This window comes from Podarcis gaigeae, assembly GCF_964106915.1.
Source record: "Podarcis gaigeae genome assembly, chromosome: 3".
In the NCBI taxonomy this organism is placed as follows: domain Eukaryota; kingdom Metazoa; phylum Chordata; class Lepidosauria; order Squamata; family Lacertidae; genus Podarcis; species Podarcis gaigeae.
In genome coordinates this window covers 106,131,490-106,156,003 of record NC_139680.1, presented here as the reverse complement: position 1 = coordinate 106,156,003, position 24,514 = coordinate 106,131,490, and the positions used below count along the sequence as shown (strand labels likewise).

Sequence of the window (24,514 nt, the reverse complement as noted above, 5' to 3'; positions counted from 1 at the left end):
AGCGTGCATTCGTGGGCCTTGAGGGCAATTCCTCAGCTTCCTCTAAACTGCACTTCATTCTCTGAGGAGGAGAGATTCCTCGTAACACTAGTATGTAAAAGGCAGCACATGAATGGTGCACTCCGACGTCGGTTTTCTCGGGTGAAACTCACTACGTTCAATAGAGCTGACTCGAGAGTCATGCTCTATTTCTATGCATGTTTATACAGAGGCTAACCCGAGTAAGTTCAATTGAACCAAGGGCTTCCCAAACTCTGGTCTCTAGCTATTTTTGGACTACGGTTCCCATCATCCCTGACCACTGGTCCTGCTAGCTAGGGATGATGGGAGTTGTAGTTCAAAAAAACAGCTAGCGAGCAGAGTTTGGGAAACCCAGGTTAAGTCTATATAGGATTGAAACCTGACCCATTGTTTTGGGCTACTTCATGCAATGCAAACTGGCTAGATTGGTTCGTAAATCGCTCTGAGTTGCCTTGGGTAAGATAAAGCGACGAACAAATGTAATATAAAAATACTATCTTTGGAACGGAAGGCACAACGCACGCTAGGGAAACCCCTACTATTCTACAGTAACATAAAGGAACAAACACCCTCCTTGCTTTAAAATATTGTAACCCCCATCCTGGGACTATTACAAAAGCTTTTTTAAAAAGTGCCTTTAAAAAAGTCCCTTGAAGCTGCAATTCTAGGCATACTCCCTGGATTCAGGGCGACTTAATCCGAACAAAATTATTTTGCATTCGCACTCTGGAAAACTAATCTTAACACTTACCCACTAAACTTTACAGGAGTTGCCTCTGATTAGTCATCTATTAGGATTTGCCCTCTGAATCGGCTTTTAATTTTCTTTTTAACCTTAGGCAAAGAGAGGCGGAGTAAGCTAAATAGGGTAAATTATCATTTGCTGCCGGACTGCTTAAACTTCCGAGCTCTGCCAGCTCATTCTGCGGGGCTGCTTGCTGAGCGCGGTTATTCTTAGGGTATGAGATGGGAGTGAATATGCCATGAATGAAGGGGTTGGCCGTAAGCAGCTGTTTCCGGATATTGCTTTTTTGCAGAGGAGGAACTTGAAACTACAACCCGATGCATTCTGGGCCCAAGCAGTGACGACGGGAGCGAAACGCTGCATGCGTTTCGCCTGAATCCCTCGCCTTCTTTACCGGTTGGATTACAGGGAAACTCGCATTTCATCTTTAGCGGTGAGTGCGATGTAAAAATGTTGTTGATCCGGCTCCGTGCCTCTTTTATGGGCATAAAGGCAGAGAAGAAGCAAGAACTGTGTGGATGAACGGGGGCGCTTTAGATTCCAAATAAACTTCTGCGCTGGGAGTGCAGACCCTTTCCAAAACATGCCCTCGCTCCGGGGTGAATAACACTTTATTATTTGCACAGTAAGATTATTTTTTGGAGAAACATGCCCTGATCTCGAGTATAAAAAGAGTGGGTGGAAGATATGTTTAGTTGTGATACTTGGTGCCCTTATTGCATTTCTTGAGTCTCTAAAGTCAATTGCGTCAGATTGTAAACCTTATTTTTTTAAAATCTGCGTCCTACTTTTGGCTGTTTAACATTCTATGGCCTTAAAAATGTTATTTGTGGGAAGGAAGTTATTGGTTTTCGGTTAATATGTATTTTGTGTTCTCATTTTTTATGTTGTGAACAGCCCCTATGATCTTTGGAGGAAGAGCAGTATACAAAATTAGTAAATGAGAAATAGATAAAATAAACAAATCTAGGATTGTGCTGTTGTTCCTAACTTCTAGATACGAGCGGGATATCTAGACATTGTTTTAACAGTCAGCTTTATCAACCTTTGCTGATCAGTGTGTTTTTTGTTTTCTCATTTGGTTCAGCAAATAGGAAATATGACTGAGTGGCAGAGGAAGACACCTTTGGAATGGCTGACTTATGTGAATAAAGAAATTGAAGTTCTGGCTGCTGAGAAACAGAATTATAAAGGATGGGTTTTAACAGTTGATCCAGTGTCTGCCAAGTAAGCAGGAGTTCAGTATGCATGGAAGTGTGATACCCAGAGAGAGAGAGATGTATCAAAATTTATTTTATTTTCAAAACCATGAATCAGAACAAGAATCTGTAAATTTTACTTTCTACTCAGCATGCGGTTAGCCTGTTGTTGCTGCTGCTATGACAAATGTCTGATGTTGTCTGGCTTCACACTTCAGAATTTCTATTCACACCAACAACTAGAAATTTGCCCTACAATTTATTCTTTTCACTGATATTCTCATAAATAGGACAGCTGAACAAGTAGAAGGGAAAAAGAGGAAAATGTTTGAGACAGCATCAGATGAGTTTTCTACACTGGTAAAATTGAGACAGTATGATCAGGTCACTGACCGTCAGTGTTAAGGTTTAGCAGTGGTATTCCACATGGCCTGAGAATGTGGGCCTTTGATTTTTGTTTTAGTTCTTATGTTTGCACTTTTTTGTATGTTTGTTAACAAATCATTAACTTTTTTGAAAAGATGTGGGAAGCAACTCACTCTATATGCCTTTAGACAATTTTCTTTCATAATATATATATTTTTAATAAATATTTATTAAGGTTTTTGAATACAAATGCATAAATAATAAACAACATTATTTATATCATAACATAATTTCATCACTTCTTTGGACTCCCTCACGCCTCCCGCTCTCACTTACATCGTTAAAAAAGGTTTTTCCAAGCAAATTACCATCTTATTTACAATCTTATATCCGCTCATTTAAATAGAATCTAGCAGCTCTCCAAAAGATTTATATTTTCCTTAATCTCACTTATCGCCAAATTCGGATCTAATTCAGTGGTGGGCAATTATTTGTGATCTAGCATCCTCCTTAGCATTCAACCAAATTACAATATTTTTGTAAATAAATCTTAAATTTCTTCCAGTCTTCTTCAACCCTCTCTTCTCCCAGGTCCCGGATTCTGCCAGTCATCTCGGCCAGTTGCATATAGTCCATCAGCTGCATCTGCCACTCTTCCAGTGTGGGTAGATCTTGAGTTTTCCAACTCTTAGCGATGAGTATCCTTGCTGCCGTTGTTGCATACATAAAGAATGTTCGGTCCTTCTTTAACACCTTCTGGCCGACAATGCCCAGAAGGAAGGCCTCTGGTTTCTTAGTAAAGGTATACTTGAACACCTTTTTCAACTCATTATATATCATTTCCCAGAAGGCCTTCACTTTAGGGCAGGTCCACCAGAGGTGAAAGAATTTTTCCTTCATTTTCCTTACATTTCCAACATTTATTATCAGACAAATGGTATATTTTGGCAAGTTTAACTGGGGTCATGTACCATCTATATATCATTTTCATTACATTTTCCTTCAGAGCATTACATGCAGTGAAGTTCAGCCCGGTGGTCCACAACCTTTCCCAGTCCTCAAACATAATGTTATGCCCAATGTCCTGAGCCCACTTTATCATAGCCGATTTAACCATTTCGTCTTGTGTATTCCATTTTAACAGCAGGTTATACATTCTTGATAATACCTTAGTCTTTGGTTCTAACAATTCTGTTTCCAACTTCGATTTCTCCACCTGGAACCCTAACTTTTTATCATTTTTAAAGACTTCTTTAATCTGAGCGTAATGTAACCAGTCTCGCACTTTATCCTTCATTTTCTCCAAACTCTGCAATTTCCAATTGTCTCCATCTTTTTCTAATATTTCCCAATATTTTGGCCATTTGGCCTCCATGTTGGGTCTTTTTCGGGCCTTAGCTTCCAGAGGTGAAAGCCACCTCGGAGTTTTATTTTCCAATAAGTCTTTGTATTTTATCCAGACATTAAATACTGCTTTCCTGACAATATGGTTCTTAAAGGCCTTAATGCTCTTAACCTTATCATACCATAAGTATGTGTCAGGGGTGCATGCCAACCAAAAACATTATTAAAACCTTCCAAGTCCAGTACATCAGTGTCTTTGAGAAGTAGCCAGTCTTTTAGCCAGCAGAAAGCTGCGGCTTCATAGTACAGCTTTAAGTCTGGCAGGGCAAAGCCCCCTCTTTCTTTCACATCAGTTAATATCTTAAACTTAATTCTGGGCTTTTTGCCCTGCCAGACAAATTTAGAGATGTGTCTCTGCCACTTCTGGAAGCACTCCGTCTTGTCCACAATCTGTAATGTTTGGAACAAAAACAACATTTTTGGCAATACATTCATCTTAATAGCAGCAATTCGGCCTAACAAAGAAAGCTTCAATTTTGTCCAACTGTCCAAGTCTCTCTTAATTTCAGACCAACATTTTTCATAGTTGTCCTTAAACAGACTCAGATTTTTTGCTGTAATGTTTACCCCTAGGTACTTTACTTTTTTAACCACAGTTAGTTCTGTTTCTCTCTGAAACCGTTCTGACTCTGTATCTGTCAAATTTTTCCCCAACACCTTGGTTTTCTGTTTATTTAATTTAAATCCCGCTACCAGACCAAAATCTTGTATCAGTTGCAATACTCTTTTTGTACTAGATTCTGGCTCCTGCAAAGTCAAAACTAGGTCATCTGCAAAAGCTTTAAGTTTATATTGTTTTGCTCCGACCTGGATCCCTTCCACCAACCGGTCCCCTCTGATCATATTCAAGAGCACCTCCAGAACCGATATAAATAGCAGAGGGGAAATCGGGCAGCCTTGTCGTGTTCCTTTTTCAATTTTAAACTCTTCTGTAACCACATTGTTAACAATCAATTTAGCCTTTTGTTCTGAATATATTGCATCAATCCCATTCTCAAAACCCCGTCCCACTCCCATTTCTTTTAGATTTCCCTTCATAAATTTCCAAGAGATATTATCAAAGGCCTTCTCCGCATCTATAAAAATTAACACTGCTTTTGTATTTATGTCTGTTTGCAAAAGTTCCAAGATGTCAATAATGTTCCTTGTATTAGCAAGCATGTGTCTACCTGGGAGAAAGCCTGCCTGGTCTTTATGGATTACTTCATTTAAAACTCTTTTAAGTCTGCTTGCCAAAACATCTGCAAATATTTTGTAATCCACATTTAAAAGGGAGATGGGACGATAGTTCTTGAGTTGTGTCTTTTCAGTTTCCGATTTTGGTATCAATGTGATGAAAGCTTCCTTCCACGATTCCGGCGCCCTCTTCCCCTCCATGATTTCGTTGCTGACCTCCATCATTGGTTGAATCAGATAGTCTTTTAATGTCTTATAGTACTTGGAGGTTAGGCCGTCTGGCCCTGGAGATTTGCCCAGTTGCATGTTCTGAATGGCTTTTTCAATCTCTTGACATGTTATTTTGCTGTTCAGGAGTGATCTATTTTCTTGTGACAATTTTTTAAGTCCATTTTTCTCCAAAAATTGTTTAATCTCGACCTCGTCCTGCAGCCCTTGAGTATATAATTTTTTGAAATATTTCTGGAAGCACTTTCTGATCTCCGTGGGGTTCTGAATGTTTCTTCCTTCAATTTCCAGATTTGTAACTGTATTTAATTTTTGTCTCTTCTTTAACTGCCAAGCTAGCAGTTTCCCACATTTATTTGCCGATTCAAAAGTTTTTTGTTTCATTAATTTAATCTTCCTGATTTATCAATTTGGAATATTGTGCTTGGTGGAGTTTGATTTCTCTCAAAATCGGCTGTGACTTCGGATTTAATCTTAACTTCTTCTCTAATTCTTTTATTTTCTCCAAAATCTTGTCTTTTCTGTCATTTTGTGTCCTTTTCTTTACAGCATTCTGTTGTATCAATTCTGTTGTATTTTCTTTTATAATAGTTCTAGTTAATATTAGCCATTTTAAAATGGAGCATGGTCTAAAAATGTGGATGAGGTTAAAAGATTTGGGATTGGTTTATAAGACCAAATGCATCTGCAATAGATTGGTTTTAAGTACAGTACTTGCCACTTCACTTTCATGAGATACTTCATTAGCTTGAGTTTTTGTACATACCACAGAAGGGTAAAAGTTTAGCAACTAGGAATTACTGTGATGCGCCATCTGAAACCTCTGTTCTTCCAAAATGAAATGATTTTAGTATTTCTGCATCCCATACTTACTATAAGGTCTGAGTTGTACCTTTCGATTTTCAGTGGCTAAATACATGGATGCTATTGAACTAAACGCTACTGAGTTGGGAGGGTGTTACTTTGAGGGAATGCATTTCTTTGTATAGATTTGTATTTTAGTGCTTGAAAAATGTGTAACAGTGGGAAAAAGTGTTATGAACAATGACAGTTGGCATGCATTGCTTATTCTACAGTAGGCACTGGCTAGCTACAGTGGCTGAAATATTTTTAAGGATTATGTATGTAGGTGAACTGACCCTAGTAACATTTTCAGACAATAAGACTGCTGGTTAATATAGCTAATGTTGGCATAACAACTTGCACTCTTAGTTTTTGTTGGTGTGATGCAATGGGATCAGCCTGGGATGCTATTCCAATTCCACACATTTGTAATTTTTCACTGTGGGGGCGGATGGCTGCTGCATCCTGACCTGAATGCTTCATGGTGCAGGTGCTTGTGGGACTGAGACGTTGGGGCTTGTGTGTTTTGATGAGATAAAGTTGAGTATAAATTTGATAGCATTTAGCATGTGAGATTTCTGTAGGTCTTTCCACCAAGTTGCAAAACTTTATGTGAACTCCTTTTCTTGACAGCATTCTTCTGGCAAATCCTCTTGAGAACGGAAAAGTGTCTGTTTCAGGCATCTTGGGGCATGCAGTGCAAGAGGTGAAGATATTGTCCGAAGCATCTGATGCTATGAAAGAGAAACTTGCCCACCTATTCATGCCTGGAGAAAGCCAAACTTATAGTCAAGAGGAGCTGGAGGACAAGAAAAGCAGCTTGAAGAACTGGTTGGAGAAAAACCATATTCCTGTAAGGGAGCAAGGAGAGTCACAAACAACACTCTGTGTTGCAGGAGTGTTGACTATTGACCCACCGTATGGACCAGAGGATTGCAATAGTTCCAATGAAATAATTTTGTCTCGAGTTCAAGGATTGATACAAAGTTATCTTGGCCTTCAGCAATGACAGAGTTGAAGAATTGGGATGAAGTTACCTACTTGCAAAACCTATGCTTCCCCAACCTGATCCCTTCTACATGGACTACAAAACTCACATTGCCTGGAGATTGATGTGAGTTGTAGTCCAAATATTTAGAGGGCTTCTAGTTATATTGGGAGGCTGATCTATAAAATACTGTTGAATTTCCCCTCAATTTAGGCATTTTGTGTCCCTAAGTGCTATCAGAAAGTCACAGTCAAAATAGAATGGTTTTCTGGATTTGTTTTGTGAAGAAATGGCAAACGTAACAAATATGCACTATATATATTTTTTATATGAAAATAAGCATTGACGTTAGTTTTTATGTCTTCCTTTTGGGATCCTGTGAATGCTCCTTTATATTCAATTACTATTAGTCATGAAGAGTCATATATGAAAGCATCACATTCTTACTACTCAGTACTGGTATTAAATTAGGAATACCTCTATGAACTACAGTTCATAATATACAGGCAGAATAATTACAATAGCTGAGGAAATGCATCATATGTAGCTTGTACTTTCACCAATTCAAAACCCCTAAAACTGCTACTTTCATCTTTGTCCTTATCTGAAAATCTTTGTATTCACTGGAAAGTGATGTGTTTTAAGTCTTTATGAGAAGTGATATGGTGACAGGTCGCTGCAGTATATGCAGCCAATGAACCGGCAAGTAATCTTCTACACTGAAGGCTATTGCTTATGTTACAGGGTGTCAGGGAAGATCTACTACACAAACCTCTATAGCAGAATTTCCTCCTGGTAAGACACTCATGGGGCAATTCAACTGATCCTGTTACACAGATGCAAGTGGATTTACTTGAGTTAATATCCACATCAAAACCTCGGGGTTCGTGAGACCCTCCCCAAAGCCCAGAGGGTGTTAGTGAGGACAGAGAAAGCCCTGAAGAGACCAAAGGCATAGCAGGCTTTGTTTAAGCTGCTCAGCCTCCCCACTTAACAGCCGATGTGTGGGGTATCGCAGCAACAGGAGCTTCTTTCCCGTGCATCCTCCAGCCTCCTGCCAGCCGCAGAGCTTCAATTATAGTTGTGGATATTTTTGGATACAGTATTTTTGGTATGGATTGAAGAGAGCGCCACAGAGGGTGTTTAAAGAGTGTTTAGAAGGTGTTCCCCACTACGCAATTTGACTTATGCACGCAGGGGACTGGAACATAACCCCTGCACAAGTGGGAAGTTACCTGTACATAATTTCTTGCAAAAAAAAAAAATCAAACTAGATTACAAATCCAATGAACAAGTTCCTGTTTATTTATAGAGCTTGTTGATCACCATTACCTCCAACCAATGAGCACCTCAGGTGACATACATAAAGTTACTATATAGAGTTTTATTTTTAACCACCAGCAGGCTCGTTTCTATCGCCATAGCAATTGTGCATTCTCCACTCCTGCCCCATTGTTGGTTTACTGTTTTTAAAAATCTTTAAATGCACCTTTTGGGAGCTTCTGTTCAAGTCCCATTAATTTCTGCAGGATTGTGCTCCTTGTTTATAAGAAGTTGCTAGGCTGATGAGAGTCCACAAGTCATAATGAACTGTACTGAAAGAAGCCTCTTTTGTACTTGCATTCCTCAACCATTTCTTCTGACCTGTGAAAGATCTGGTTTCAGGAGCCAGCAGGGCGCAGAACTAGGATGTAACAACATTATCTTCATGTCTTGCTTTTGCAAAAACTTCGCACACCTCAAACTTACTGCTTTCATAAGTGCTGTCTTGTCAAGGAAGCTAAGTTGACTTCAGGCAATGTAAAAGAGTAATGAACTTTCTTCTCTAGACTAACCCTTTGAGAAGGAGCAAGACAACTTACACAGCCTTTGGCAAGCTGTAATTTGAGCCCTGTGCGCGCACACACACACACACACACACACCAGCTCATATAGAACCTGGTTCATTTTTATACTAAAGACCATTTATCTTTCATTAAAATTTTTGGCAACCGACATTGATTAATTGATCAGATTAGGACAGGTTTTAGGGAAAGCTTACAGGGGAATCCACTTTAGAATTTAGGAAAATACAAACAGTTGCTATAGTAAACATCAAGTCCTGCCTTAAGGAGAAGAGGCAAGTCAATAGACCATCATTTTGTAGCAAAAAGAGTTAATCCTTAATTGGACAAAAACAGTAACAAGAAAAACACATTAGAATTGAATGTTTTTGGATCTCTCTTGAGTTTTCATTGGCATAAATAACAATACTGTAGTCTCTCACTCTGTACTTCACAGATTGCTCCTGGAAAGGAAACACTTGTGTTTCCCTTAAAATATGCCAACTTTTCCATGATTTGGGTGAAAAAAACCCACCACCTTGTTTCTCCAGCCCCATTAACTCCATTAGGGCTACTCCAAATATAGTGGTTTCTTGGATTGCCACTTTGCCTTTAGGCTTCCAGGCATCCGTGCTGCTTCCATCTCTATTGCCATTGTTCTGCTGATATGTCTTTATACCAAATGCTCCATGCTATTGTGTGGTCACAAGTTTAACAATCATGCTAATGATACGAGACCCTCGAGGGCAGGTACAAAGATCTATGCTGGGGTTTTTTACTTTATCCTGGAGTAGCTGGTCAAGCTCACAGCGAAGTTCTTTCACTAGTTCGGCTACCTGAAAAACACAAATATTCTTATGAGTTAAGCTGCTTAGGGGTAGTCCAGGCCAGATCAAAAGCCCCCATCATCTCTGACTATTAGGCCATGCTGACTGGGAGTTGCAAGTCCGGCAAAACCTGAGGTTCCTCACACTACATTAGAAGTTACTTCTGAAGCCCCTGGTCCTCCCTCTGATATTGCATGAAAGACCTGCTGTACTTTTTATGCTTAACATTTGTACTCGCATAAAAGAGGCTCAGGATGCAGGTAGTGCTGTGGGTTAAACCTAGGGCTAGGGCTTGCCGATCAGATGGTCGGTGGTTCAAATCCCCGCGACGGGGTGAGCTCCTGTTGCTTGGTCCCTGCTCCTGCCAACCTAGCAGTTTGAAAGCACAACAAAGTGCAAGTAGATAAATAGGTACCGCTCCAGCGGGAAGGTAAACGGCGTTTCTGTGCGCTGCTCTGGTTCGCCAGAAGTGGCTTAGTCATGCTGGCCACATGACCTGGAAGCTGTACACCGGCTCCCTCGGCCAATAAAGCAAGATGAGCGTCGCAACCCCAGAGTCGTCTGCGACTGGACCTAATGGTCAGGGGTCCCTTTACCTTTAAAAGAGGTTCAACTGGGGCATTGCCTGAAAACTATGATGACATTAATGTCCTTAAGAATCTCAACAAATAGAAGATCAAAGGCACTGCATTTTTTCAACTGCACAGGTCATACCTACACCACTTGGGATTTTTCTCATTTGACTGGATTTTGTGTTCATTAATGCTCTGCACAGTACAGTTGGACCTTTTAAACTTTTTATGCCTTTTCTTCTTGTATATCCAGGGTTAACACCCCCACAGATGATATAGCATTGTCCATCCAACAGTGTCATAATGCTGGAAGAATTTTGTTAGTCTAAGGTGCCACAATACTCTGTTGCTTTTATCCAGATGAAGACCTGAGAGGCAAATTTAGCTTTTGGCGGTGCTGATACAATTTGTCCTGCCGTCTACAGCCTGGGGTTTGTTGTGCTCATGAAAGCGCCCATGCAAATTGTACTGCAGGGTATTATAACCATAAACTGCAGAGTTGATACCCAAGAGATGAGGACATCTGACTAAATTTCTGAAAGATCTTTGGTTCTTAAATAGCTGGTCATGCAGACATAAAGAACAACCTGACCTTTCAACTTAGGAAAGTAAACACACTTGTTGGACCAGATGCTGCCCATGCAATTCTATAAGCCTATTGGAATTAGTGTCCATTTTAGCCCAGTGGACTTAATGTCTCAAGAGGAAATTTGGTTAAGGGTCATAACCCATTTCCTGGATGCCAGTACAAAGTAGAATGAGCTGTTCCTCTCCCCTTGGTACAATGAAAATAATTTCCCCATCATAAGCAATTAGATGCAATGTGATGAGTTGCTCATTTTCTTACCTGGTGTGAGGCTGCAACAAAACGAATCCACCCATCGTCCAAGGAAACAACAAACTCTCCCTTCTGAAGATGCACATTAATACGGCCGCCTCCAAACAAGATCAGTGGGTACACAGAAACCATGCTGCAGTCTCGAATAAACACCCGGCTGGTTTTTACCATCTCGTGATACACTAAGTAAGGGCTATCAAAGTGCCTTGTCTGAAACAAGGAACCCCAAAAAACTGTGGTGAAACTTCAACAACAACAACAGGTTCCATACCTATCACTTCAGTTATACAATATATGACAGAGGCCATTGGTTTTGCTGGGAAAAGGTTGTCCAATGCCAGCATACCGTTTGCTAGGCAGCAGGGGTAGGAGAAGTCTGAAATCTTTACACAAATTTCACATGGGAGAAATGAAATTGGCTGAAAATCAAATGGGACAAGTTGGTCATAAATTAAGTCCCATTGATTCCAATGTGAACTAAGTTTAACTAAGATTAGCCTGCTACTCATCTTATGCATCTGTGCATAGATACAACTCCAACAGATTACAATGAGGCTTACAGATGTGTAAATGCAAGGAATTGCACTATGGACTGTTGGTTGGCTTGCATGCCCCTCTTCCAAGAAGGAATTGTATGTATGTGGACAACAGGTACAGAATGACTGACTGGGGGTGGGAAAATCACCTGGTAGTTCACAGAGGATGGATGAATGTGAACAGAGCCCTCCTTCTTGGTAACAAACTTCAGCTCTGCAGCTTTTGGCTTCATTTTAACAGCTCCTGTACTGGTCTTCTGATACTTCCCTTCTGGCAGTTTCACCTAAAACAGTAAAAAACAGTGGTAGAAATACTCATAAGCAACTTCCATTCAGTAGGGTCGTGCAGAAGGAGATGTTTCTTTAAAGCACTGGAAATACTGAAAAGTCTCTAAACCCAACAGATGCACAAGAGAGAGATTCCCTTTTGAGGAATTGCTAATAGCAAGTAGCTCAGCTTTCAAGCATGCAGCATAGAACAAATGCAATGTGTGCAATATGGACAGAAAAAGAGAAATGAAAAAGCACTGCCCTCTTACCTGAACCACATTGGGATACAGAGCAGCACATAATATGGCTGATATCAGCTTGAAGTTGTCCGCATTAGAATTTGCCTGTGATATAAACAAAAGGGTACCTACAAGTTAGTGCAGAAGTTTGCATGAAACTGGGCAAGCACATCACCTTGAGAATTCCAGCTTTCATGTAAAGGTAAGCTTCCAGACCTTATAGTTACAGAGATATTTTTTAGAAAATATGAAGGCATCTATTTTATTTTTTTAAAAAAATCTCTCAAGTGTTAAGTGGTAGAAGCTCTGGGCCCTATATACCCCTCCCTAAAATGGGGGGGGACACACCTCTGGACTTTTTTTAATCAGCTGGGAAGAAAAGGATTTTCACATAATCGGGAAGCTCCAAATCACTGAACAAAAACACTGCCCAAGGTTTTAGCTGTCATTTTGGTTCCATTAAATCATGTCAAGGAGAGTAGAAATAGAAGGGGTGGGAGGGGAAAATGAATGCCGTTCTTTGGACAGATGAGGAAAGTGGCAGAGAATGAGAGGAAGAACACCGTATAAAAGCTTAGACATTGTACAAAAGGCAATGGATGAATGAGACAGAGCAACTCCATTGTCACTCCTGTTACCTCTTCTCCAGTTGCTTCTAGAACGCCGTCTCCTCCCTGAGACCACCTCCTCTCGATATCCTTGGCTCTGAGTCCCTCTTTCACAAATCCAATGTCAGACAACAGTTCTGTGAACTGCCTTTTTAAACTGGCCATTTGCTATGGAAGAGAGAGAAAGAACACCTTTGAATAATGAATAGCGTTAAGAGTTCTGAACTGTGTCAAGTGATGTCCACCTTCTGTTCTCATTCTTTCCAAACACCAGCAGTAAGCCACAGAAGACTCATGGGTCACAGCCAGCTTGTGGCTGACTTCATTTTGCCCATTGCCACTGTTGCAAATCTGGGGAAGAGAGGAAAAGCTATGCTGGGAAATGTGAACTGCATCTACTGTGGAAAAATATGTGAAAATGTACTCTGAGGAAATACTGAATGGTTGTTCGGACTCCTGGTATGGTAGTTCCATAACATAGCTAGTATGGGGGACGCTGATCTTCAAACTGTGTTTCAGGCAGCATTGTTGAACCTCCACTTATTCGGGGTTATTCAAAGTGAAACCAAGCTTGCCCACCCCTACAGATTTTTCCCTGCAACATGCAACTGTGTTGGGTGCCTTTCCAGGACACAGTCTCCCTTCCCATAGAATGGCAGAAAGGCTCAAGTGGACTGGCCAATGTGCTAACTGAACTAAGAACACACCCTAGAACACAGCCCAGAATGAACTGCAATGTGCAAGGATTTCCCTGGCAGATGTGAGGTGGTTTGTCCGTAGGCTAGTCAAAATGGATTTCCCCTGGAAGCAGGAAGCTTGAAAACCACTGACATATATACCGTATTGGCCTGTGTATAAGCCTCACTTTTCCCCCCAATTCTGACTGTGAAAAGTTAAAGTGTGGCTTATATTTGTGACCTTACAATCTGAAGCCAGGACCAGGAGAGTGGCAAAGCAGCACCCGCCCCATGCATAGTCCTCTGCCTTCTCCCCCAAGGCCGGAAAGGAAGGGAGTGAGGAAAAAGAAAGGCCGCCAGCAATGCAGCAGCCCCCCCAGTATGCATCCAGGAGGAGTGACGAATGGAGTGGCTTGTATTTGGATATTTTTTCATTTCCCCCCTCCAATTTTAAAGGTGCGGTTTATATTCGGGCCAATACGATAGCTAGGCACACAGGAAACTGCTTTTTATGAAGCCTATTTGTCTAACAGGCCTAGTAGTGGTAATAATAATAATAATAATAATAATAATAATAATAATAATAATAATAATAATAATAAATTTTATTTATATCCCGCCCTCCCCAGCCGAAGCCGGGCTCAGGGCGGCTAACAACATTAAAACAGTACAAAGGTACAGCACAAACAACACTCTAAAATCATTCATTATAAAATTGATTCAAATCAAGCCACTGGCAACCATTGTGCCAGAACTCCACGAAGATTGCCGAGGGAGGGAGTCAGGCTGTGCCCTGGCCAAAGGCCTGGTGGAACAGCTCTGTCTTGCAGGCCCTGCGGAAAGATGTCAAGTCCCGCAGGGCCCTAGTCTCTAGTGACAGAGCGTTCCACCAGATTGGAGCCACAGCCGAAAAAGCCCTGGCTCTAGTTGAGGCCAGCCTAACTTCTCTGTGGCCTGGGACCTTCAAGATGTTTTTATTTGAAGACCGTAAGTTTCTCTGTGGGGCATACCAGGAGAGGTGGTCCTGTAGGTACGAGGGTCCTAGGCCGTATAGGGCTTTAAAGGTTAAAACCAGCACCTTAAACCTGATCCTGTACTCTACTGGGAGCCAGTGCAGCTGGTATAGCACCGGGTGAATGTGGTCTCGCAGCGAAGACCCCGTAAGGAGTCTCGCTGCAGCATTCTGCACCCGCTGGAGTTTCTGGGTCAGTCTCAAGGGCAGCCCCACGTAGAGCGAGTTACAATAATCCAGTCTGGAGGTGACCGTCGCATGGATCACAGTGGCTAGGTCAGGGCGAGAGAGGTAAGGAGCAAACTGCTTAGCTTGGCGGAGATGAAAAAATGCTGCCTTTGTTATAGCTGCAATCTGCACCTCCATGGAAAGGGAGGTGTCAAAGATTACACCCAAACTCTTAACGGATGGTGCTGGCACTAATTGCACCCCCGCAAGAGATGGGAGTTGCCCCCCCCCAATCCCATATCATCCCGTCCCAGCCACAGGACCTCTGTCTTCGAAGGATTTAGCTTCAACCGGCTCCCACGTAACCATCCAGCCACAGCTTCCAAACATCTGGTCAGTGTGTCTGGGGCCGAGTCAGGATGGCCATCCATCAACAGATAGAGTTGGGTGTCATCAGCATACTGATGGCAACCCAGCCCAAAACTCCGGACAAGCTGGGCGAGGGGGCGCATAAAGATGTTAAAAAGCATCGGGGAGAGAATAGCATCCTGAGGCACTCCACACACCAAGGAGTGGCGCGATGACAATTCCCCCCCAAGCGCCACCCTCTGTCCCTGACCAGAGAGAAACAAGCGCAGCCATTGAAGGACTGTGCCCTGAATCCCCATGTCGGCAAGGCGGTGGTCCAGGAGTTCGTGATCGACCATGTCGAAAGCTGCTGACAGATCTAGAAGAATCAGCAGCCCCGACCCGCCTCGATCCAGCTGTCTACGAAGATCATCTGTTAGGGCAACCAGAGCCGTCTCGGTCCCATGACCCGCGCGGAAGCCGGACTGGAATGGATCCAGAGCCAATGTTTCATCCAGAAACCTACCAAGCTGTTCAGCAACCGCTCTCTCAATCACCTTACCCAGGAACGGAAGATTTGAAACCGGGCGGTAATTGGACAGATCTAAAGGATCTAATGATGTTTTCTTTAAGAGCGGGCACACCACTGCCTCCTTCAGTTCCGCAGGGAATGTCCCCGTGCCAAGGGACAAATTGATGATATCCCCCAGGAGGGCCCGCACCTCGTCTGGACACGCTCTAATCAGCCAAGACGGGCACGGGTCGAGAGGACAGGTGGTGGGCTTTCCAGTTCGGAGGAGTCTGTCCACATCGGCTGGGGATATCCGGTCGAAGTGGTCGAATACTGGACCCGAGGACAGTTGAGGGGCCTCCAGTTCCTTTACTGTATCCAAATTGGCAGGGAGGTCATGGCGGAGCAACAAGACCTTCTCCGCAAAAAGCTCACAAATGCCTCACAGCTATGTGCCAAATTGTTATTTAAATTTGGCTGTCCCTCAAGGGACGTTAAAGACCTGATTATACTAAATAATTGTGCCGGGCGAGAGCTAGCGGATGCAATGGAGGCCGAGAAGTAAACTTCTTAGCAGCCTTCACCGCCATCTCATAGGTTTTCATAAAAGCCCTATAAGATGTTCTTGAGGCTCCGTCACAGGCACCCCGCCATACTCGCTCTAGCCGTCTGAGGTCCCGCTTCGTTGTCCGGAGCTCTTCGGTAAACCAGGGAGCCCGGTTTCTGCAGGGTCGCAGAGGGCGCTTAGGTGCGATCTCATCGATGGCTGCCAGGAGCTGGATATTCCAGCCCTCAACAAGCTCAGTGAATGAGTCATCGGGGGAGCAAGGTCCCGCAAGGCTTGACGGAATCTATCAGGGTCCATCAGCCTCTGCGGGCGAGCCCAAATTGGCTCGCCACCTAAGCAGGGTGGGGGTGGAACGTCAATCCTGGCTTTCAGAGCGTAGTGATCAGACCATGGCACTTTCATCGAAGGAGACATGATCTCATCTATACCTACGCCAAAGATCAAATCCAGCGTGTGGCCTGCTTGATGTGTGGGGCCCGAAACAAACTGGGAGAACCCTAGTGTCGCCATGGAAGACACCAGGTCCAGAGCCTGTGAGGAGGGAGTGGCATCAGCATGGATGTTGAAGTCCCCCAATACCAATAGGTTAGGGAACTCCAAGGCCCAGCCAGCCACCGCCTCCAATAGGCCTGACAGGGTGGCTGCTGGTGCGCTAGGTGGCCGGTACACCAGCCAAACAGCCAAGCTCTCCTCGGAGCCCCACACTAGGCCAACACATTCAATGCCGGGGATCGATGGCGATGGTAGAGCCCTGAAAGGACAGTCTTCCCGGATTAATAATGCCACCCCTCCCCCCCGGCCCACAGTCCGCGACTGGTGGAGGACGGAGAAACCCGGGGGCGCCATCTCTCGTAAGGTAACTGTTGCCCCTTCGCGCACCCAGGTCTCCGTCACACAAGCCAGGTCGACCCCCTGTGAGGTAAAGAAATCTCGCAGGGTGGCGGTTTTGTTGCCTATAGACCTGGCATTGCACAGCACCAGTGACGGAGGTGAGTAATCCTTGCTCACCCTACCCTCGTCCCTAGGGATGGGGCGCAGATTGGAAGGGGTACGAGCATATCCATATCTCGATCCCCTTCGCCTATTACATCTGCCCCCACCGCCATACCTCCCTCGCCCCTCCACGGTAGCAATCCCAAGCCTCATAGTAGCCTCCATTGATGGCAATTAATGTTATTATTTCGCAGCCTAAAACAATAAAAACAAAAACAACCCAAAAAAACAATAAAACAATACAAATAAATACTACAAAAATTACAAATTCATCAAAATCTAACAAATTCCCAAGCCCACCCACACATCCATCCCACCCCATATATAAAAAATCTAAAGGGAAAGGGAAATTTTAAAACATATTAAAACGTTAAAAATAACTCTGCATCCCTTCGGGTCCTCCTGGGCAGTAGCAGCATCAGTGACATCAACCGTCCTTGTGAGGCCCCACCCTGGGCCAGATAGTAAGTGGCAGGAAGGGGCAGGGTCCTCAGACACTCACTCAGGAGAATCCTCCTGGGCAGCAGAGCACAGCAGTCCTTGTGAGGCTTCAGGCCCCGCCCTGGGCCAGATGGTGAGTGGCAGGAAGGAGCAGGACCCTCAGACACTCACACAGGAGAGTCGTCCTGGGCAGCAGAGCGCAGCAGTCCTTATGAGGCTTCAGGCCGCGCCCCAGGCCAGATGGTGAGTGGCAGGAAGAAGCAGGGCCCTCAGACACTCACTCAGGAGAATCCTCCTGGGCAGCAGAGCACAGCAGTCCTTGTGAGGCTTCAGGCCCCGCCCTGGGCCGGGTGGTAAGTGGCAGGAAGGAGCAGGGCCCTCAGACACTCACTCAGGAGAATCCTCCTGGGCAGCAGAGCACAGCAGTCCTTGTGAGGCTTCAGGCCCCGCCCTGGGCCGGGTGGTAAGTGGCAGGAAGGGGCAGGGCCCTCAGACACTCACTCAGGAGAATCCTCCTGGGCAGCAGAGCACAGCAGTCCTTGTGAGGCTTCAGGCCCCGCCCTGGGCTAGATGGTGAGTGGCAGGAAGGAGCAGGACCCTCAGACACTCACACAGGAGAGTCGTCCTGGGCAGCAGAGCGCAGCAGTCCTTATGAGGCTTCAGGCCGCGCCCCAGGCCAGATGGTGAGTGGCAGGAAGAAGCAGGGCCCTCAGACACTCACACAGGAGAGTCGTCCTGGGCAGCAGAGCACAGCTGTCCTTGTGAGGCTTCAGGCCCCGCCCTGGGCCAGATGGTGAGTGGCAGGAAGGAGCAGGACCCTCAGACACTCACACAGGAGAGTACTGGATTGGGACTCTCCAGAATCTCAGGTAGAGATCTTTTCCCCATCAGGTGCTATCTATATATTTTTGTAGACTGGAGAGATGTTGGTGGTTGAATTTTGGACCCCAAACGTGTGCTGTACCACTCAGCTATGGTCCCCGTCATAAATAAAAGTACGTATCTTTGGTGTGGGGGTGTGTAGAGAGGTTTGTGTGCGTTTGTGTCTGTGTGAGGAGTCCAGTGAGGAATTTTTTTACAGCTGATCCACACTCTTTACCTTTCAGCTAGGTAATTTCATTCAGTGGTTGGCAACCATAGTGTTAACATTTATAATTCATTCTCAGAAGCTAAGGAATTAAATATTATATGGTATAGTAGTTGATCCATTTCCCTAAATCCTGTCATCCATCAGAGATCATCCTCAACTTTTCTGGAAAAGCTGAAGTTATCTAAAAAGGCAGCATATTTTTATTTTATTTTTAAATCAACCCAATCTTATGCTGCACCCAGTTTCCCCTTCTTCCATTGCCTGCCTGCCAAGGATAAACACAGATATATCACACTGTTAAGCCTGGGGTAGTAGTCAACCAAATTTTACTCAGAGGAAACCCACTGAAATTAATCAACATGACTAAGTGAGGTTCATTTATTTCAATGGGTCTGAGTAAAATTTTGTTGAACGGCACCACTGGGTACCACATCTTGAAGTTAATCTGCAAGTAACATAGTGAAATACAGTGGGATAAAACCTTAAATGTACTGTATAAGCAAATAGGCCTAGAAAATGCCTTGCATGTACTGAGTTTTCTGATAAATGCAAAGTTGAAACCTATAAAAAATGTTTTCATTATAAGATTGCATAACAGGAAAGCAGAACATAACAATTTGACATGAGGTTCAATATACACTTTTAAAACTCAAAATTGTGAACAATAATGCTAACTTACCTGAAGAGCACTTTCTGATAAGAAATTTTGTCTACAAAATGTGTGACTTGCTTGATAGCCTTCTTTTGAAGCTGCTCGCCATCCCTAAATAGTGAAAATGTAAGCTGTTATAGCGTGCCATCTCATCTCTTACAATTAGGAGGCTCTATGGCTACAATAACTCTGAAATCAATTACAGGGTGTGCTTTTATTCCTCACCTTATATGCTTGGAGAAGCGCAAGATAATCACTGTTTCCTATTGCAAATTCCAGCTTTTTCTTGAATGCCTCCTCTCTTTTGTCCCACGGAGAAACCTTTTAAAACAAGGAGCCTAATAATGCAACCTGTTCTCACACTGGCCAAGCAGATGATGATGATGATGATGATAATAATAATAATAATAATAATAATAATAATAATAATAATAATAATAATATATTTTATTTATATCCTGCCCTCCCCAGCCGAAGCCGGGCTCAGAGAGGCTAACAACAGTAAAAATAACACAGTTTACATAAAATCACAATCAATTAATTGAAATACATTCTAAAATCAATTCATTCTAAAATCAATTCAGAGTCAAATTAATGGCAACCATTGGGCTAGAGTTCTATGAGGATTACAGAAGGAGAGAGGGGGTCAGCCTGTGCCTTGGCCAAAGGCCTGGTGGAACAGCTCTGTCTTGCAGGCCCTGTGGAAAAATGTCAAGTCCCACAGGGCCCTAGTCTCTTGTGACAGAGCGTTCCACCAGATCAGGGCCACGGCCGAAAAAGCCTTGGCTCTGGTTGAGGCCAGCCTAACCTCCCTGTGTGCCTTTGGGAAACCCGCAAGCAGGATTTGAGCACAAGAGCATACTCCCAAGCTTTGGTTTCCAGCACCTGGTATTCAGAAGACTTGCTGCCTCCTTGGAGGCAGAGCACAGCCATCATAGCTAGAAGCCATTGATAGTCCTCAACGTAATTGTCCAATCCTATTTTAAAGTCATCTAGGTTGGCGGCCATCACAACTTCCTATGGGAGCGCGTTCCATAGCTGAACTATGTAAAGCACACCATTACACAACTGGCAGATGTAAAATTAAAATACAGCCGACAGAGTTCAGATTTCCACAGGGTATTCTGGGTATACGGAAATTTTGTACATTGCATTCTACAAGATGTACAGAACTATCCCATTTTATCCCCCCCTCCCAACTGTATTTATGCTATGGGAAGTGGAACATCTCCCAAACCACTGCCAACCATATAATAGGTTTAAAAGGTTCCGTTTTAATAGTTTAGGAAACATTCCGTTGCACACATGTACATATCTTGAAACAACAGCACTTACAAAAGGAGACTTGTGGGCCCTGCTTGCTGCAATTGTCAGTGCTGGATCCAGACAGCGGAAAATGGTGCCAAACAGCATTAGCTTCCCAATACTGACATCAACAGGCAAGGAAGCCAAATGATACCCCAAGGGCGTGAGCTTCTCGTCTGAAGTTAAGGCTCCGACATCCTGCAGTCGTTGCTTTGAGGAACGTAGAGATTCGGCTGTTGGTGGCTCAATCAGTCGCATGAGAACTGAATGAAGGCTTTGTGTGGAGAACATGTCCAAAATCTTAATTCTGGAAGAAAGAGAAAAATACAATCATTTGGTCAGAGTTGGATACGTTAGCTTCAGCTACCTAAATATGTAATATACACATATGTTAGCAGGCCTCCACTGAGAACTTTCTGATGATGTCTTGCTTTCTGGATGGGCAAGGGCAGACACCAAAAAGCATAAGAAGTCAGTATCAAACAGGGTAAGGTAAAAAGGTAAAGGTAAAGAACCACAGCGCCACCCACGTCCCGTATCAAACAGGATATAGGAGGGTTCACCAACCATTTTGGACCCATGGGCAAGCTTGCAAACTGCAGACACTGGCCAAACCAGTTCCTTCCCTCTGTCAGTGAAGTAACTGGAACAAGTCTATTTGATTTACAAACCCTAGCCGTTATGTTGTACCTACTGTGTTAAATCTTGAGTTGCACACGGTATAGAATAAAAAAAAGAAGGCAGTTTTGTATAGTAATTCCTAAGCTCCACCTATTTCTCTCTTTAAAGCAGTCCAGCAAAGTACTGAGCCTGGGCATTCATAAAATCTAACACACACATTTTCAAGAAGTAGAGTAAGGATTATGGAAAATTATTTGCCCTAAGGAAGAATTAGGATGAAGTTGGAGGAAGAGGAATTTGAGAATGGGAGCCAGGGCAAATTACTGTGTATAAGATGTATCAATCAGCAAGACCTGTAAAGGTTGTTTCAGGGATGCTCTGGCTGCCAGTGAAAGACTGTCTTACCTGAGACAGAGCTGTTCCAAAGGCACTCTTTGTATTTCAGGTAACTGCTGCTTCAAAAGGAGATGATTGTAATGGTGGCTACTGAAGAGATGAAAACAGACCCCCGAGGCTACCCGGCCTGCTCGTCCTTTCCTTTGCAAGGCATTGGCTTTGGACACAAATGTATCCTCCAGGCTTTCCATACCTTTGCTTGGATCAAACCTGCAAGGAGGAAGATATGGAACAGTGTTTGCAATATTCTGATAGGCCTTGGGGAATCTAGGGAGGTACAAAAAATAGGAAACTGGATGCTTGCAGGTTATGCTACTGGAAGGCATTGTACTTGGGGCTGCATTCGAAGATTATTTGGAAACCAGTTAGTGCAGAATGTAACAACTAAATGATTAACGGGGACAAGAAGATGTGTGTGAACATATAAACACCAGTTCTCGCCTGACTCTGATAGCTGCCAATTTGTTTTTGGGCTCAATTCAAAGTGCTAGTTTTGATCATTAAGCCTTTATCAGCTTAGGAACCAAATGCCAAAAGGACAGTGTATCTGTGTATGTTCCTGCCTGGACTGTGAAATCATTATCTGAGGCTCTTCTCTGCATGTCACTTCTAATGGAGGTTCTTTGGCGATGAGCGGACGGCCTTCTCTATAGAAGCTCCCCACCGATGAAATGCTCTCTCCAACGACACCTGGCTGGCATCAACTATATCATAATTTCACTGCCAGGGAAATACTTTTTATTTTTCTTGGCACTTGGGTAACACCAATTATTGGATTTTCATATTCTGATTATGTTTTTAACATGCTTATGTGATTTTGTTATTGTATTTTTACTCCTGTTGCAAATATTAATCATGCAGAAGTATCCAGCATACAAATACTTGTACCTCCTAGATTCCTAGAGACCCATCTCAATATCATTTTAAAATCTTGATTATCCTTAGTTACTGCCTGAAAGCTTGCAGAGTCAATTTGACAAATGCTGGGGGGGGGGGGGGGGACGGAGGATGGATACCACCACTATAGAACATTGTGAACTAACACTGCTACATGTTTCCCATTTTTCACCTGTAAAAATCAAAGCAGAAAAATATGGGTTGAAAAAGATGAGAGCGAAAAGGTTAGGTCTTAAAGGGAGAAGTAATAACTGAGACAGACAGTAACAGAAATAGTTCTAGTCACAGGGAAACTGAAAGAGGAAAAAAGGAAGGGTGAGAAACAGAAGCTTGTAGCAGCTTAATGCAAGAAGCAAATAGCAGATTTGGGGCTCAGTTTTGTAATGTCTTCCAGCTCAAGAGACATGGAACTAGGAAATCCATCAAGTAGAAATCTCATTGTGCACAGACGTATAGGCCCCATTTTAGCAAAGCTTTTTTTTTTAATTGTACATGGTGCTTTTGCTTATTATCTAGGTACCTTTTCTCTTTCATCTTCCCTGAATCAATCACGTAGACCACATCATCGATGGTAATGGAGGTTTCTGCAATGTTTGTAGATATGATGATCTTGGTGACCCCTACAGGAGGCTTAAGGAACACACATTGCTGCTCCTCACTTGAAAGTGAGGAATGAAGTGGATAAACAACACAGCTATGAGAAAAAGATCAGAGGACAGGTTTAGAGGGCTTTTAGTGAGGTTTTGTTTTCCATTTTTATATCACTTTTTTTACATAGCAGCCAGAGCTGGAGAACCAAGGGTCACATCATTTGTGTCTGTATACAAGAAGAATGGACTTATCATGGTACAACAGGACTTCCCATCCTCTCTGTCCCACTACAGCTCCCCCACCCTTGTGGCATGCCTCAAATTTGGTACACATCAATATTTTAGCTATTCAACTGTGCCAATGGTTTCAGGGTGGGGGAGGCAGAGAAGACCATATGAAGGACATTGATAAATTGCACAATGGGATGATTCAGACTTCAAAATACCAAACCATGGTTTGGCACTCCATGAAGGAGTCGTGTGCTCATGTCCTTCCCCCTATGTTCTTCTTTTGTGCTCAGATTTCCCCTTCCTTTTGATTCAGCGACAAACCATAGTGGGCTGTTGTGTCTGAGCTGAGAAAATGACTTGTGGAATCTAAGCATGCAAGCCTCAGTTGAAACAGATTTGGTGCAAAATCAGGAGAGAAACCAGAGCACCCAAACAGAGGAGAAAGTCTCTGAGCAGAAGACTCATCCATGTGTAGCTCCAAAGCATGATTTGGCAGTGCTTCTGAATGGAGTGCTTTTCTTGACTGGCAGTAACCTGATACACAATAGGGTATCAAGCCAAAGAACTAAGGGATAAACTGGTTTACATCCAATAAGCTCAAGGGGTCTAAAACCAACGTAGAACCCAATGTTTCTGCAGCATCTAGCTAAAAAGAGTATTATTTTTCAAGTTCGACTTGGAAGTACAGAATATTATCCTCCATGCACTAGTTGAGAATTATACTGGGGAGGGGAAAGAGATAAAAGATGTTGCAAGAAAGAAAAATGTTCACATACTCTTAAATAAGCAACTTAAAGTGATGTAAAAGTTGATTAAAATGTCAGTTTTAATTAATTTACTTTTCATTTAAAAATATTTAGGCATATTCTTAATTTACCGATTGCTGCGCCGGTTATTGAAGAGTGGATTAGTTTGCAACTGCTTATACAGTGTTTTAATTTCTTCCATGCCTGGCAAAAAAATCAGTACTGCACCTAGATATGAGTATATAAAAAATGGTAGAATTAATAGAAATGTCTTCTAGAACTCAATATATACTCTTCATTTTTGCTCCTGAAGGCAACCACAATTTATTGCTATTTCTCCCTCTACTGCATTACACGTTACGATAAGATTAAATTAAACATTAACGTAAGTAAGAATTTTTTCCTCCTGAGGATCCTAACTCTGGGAAAAGTCCTATTATGCTTCGAAACTGTACGTCAAAAAGCTAGTTTTCTTTTAGAAAGAGGGAGAGCAGAGTAGAACTTCAACAAAAGATAACAGGAAACTGTCTTCTTGGTGCAACTGAGCTGCATAGGCTTGTAAAATAGGTCATGTGTTTCTCATCA

At 43.1% G+C, this 24,514-nt stretch overlaps 2 protein-coding genes across 3 annotated transcripts in view; one reads left to right on the top strand and one right to left on the bottom strand.

The window, feature by feature from the left end:
* Positions 1-550: 550 nt before the first annotated feature.
* Positions 551-7,332, top strand: GEMIN6 (gem nuclear organelle associated protein 6). The gene is made up of 3 exons (XM_083733881.1): positions 551-1,201; positions 1,850-1,993; positions 6,616-7,332. The coding sequence occupies exons 2-3, from the start codon at positions 1,866-1,868 to the stop codon at positions 6,989-6,991; spliced, it is 504 nt and encodes a 167-aa protein (XP_083590007.1). The 5' UTR covers positions 551-1,201; positions 1,850-1,865; the 3' UTR covers positions 6,992-7,332.
* Positions 7,333-8,252: 920 nt separating this feature from the next.
* The window catches only part of DHX57 (DExH-box helicase 57), a 36,339-nt gene continuing 20,077 nt past the window's right edge, over positions 8,253-24,514 (bottom strand). For both annotated transcript variants that reach the window (XM_083733068.1, XM_083733069.1), the window contains exons 14-24: positions 24,061-24,157; positions 22,883-23,056; positions 21,475-21,675; positions 20,479-20,755; positions 19,369-19,464; positions 19,171-19,254; positions 12,714-12,851; positions 12,106-12,180; positions 11,716-11,850; positions 11,040-11,240; positions 8,253-9,629 (exon numbers count right to left, since the gene is read on the bottom strand). In XM_083733068.1, the coding sequence (XP_083589194.1) occupies positions 9,486-9,629; positions 11,040-11,240; positions 11,716-11,850; positions 12,106-12,180; positions 12,714-12,851; positions 19,171-19,254; positions 19,369-19,464; positions 20,479-20,755; positions 21,475-21,675; positions 22,883-23,056; positions 24,061-24,157 (1,622 nt within the window). In that variant the 3' untranslated portion in view covers positions 8,253-9,485. The remainder of the gene's footprint in view (positions 9,630-11,039; positions 11,241-11,715; positions 11,851-12,105; positions 12,181-12,713; positions 12,852-19,170; positions 19,255-19,368; positions 19,465-20,478; positions 20,756-21,474; positions 21,676-22,882; positions 23,057-24,060; positions 24,158-24,514) is intronic.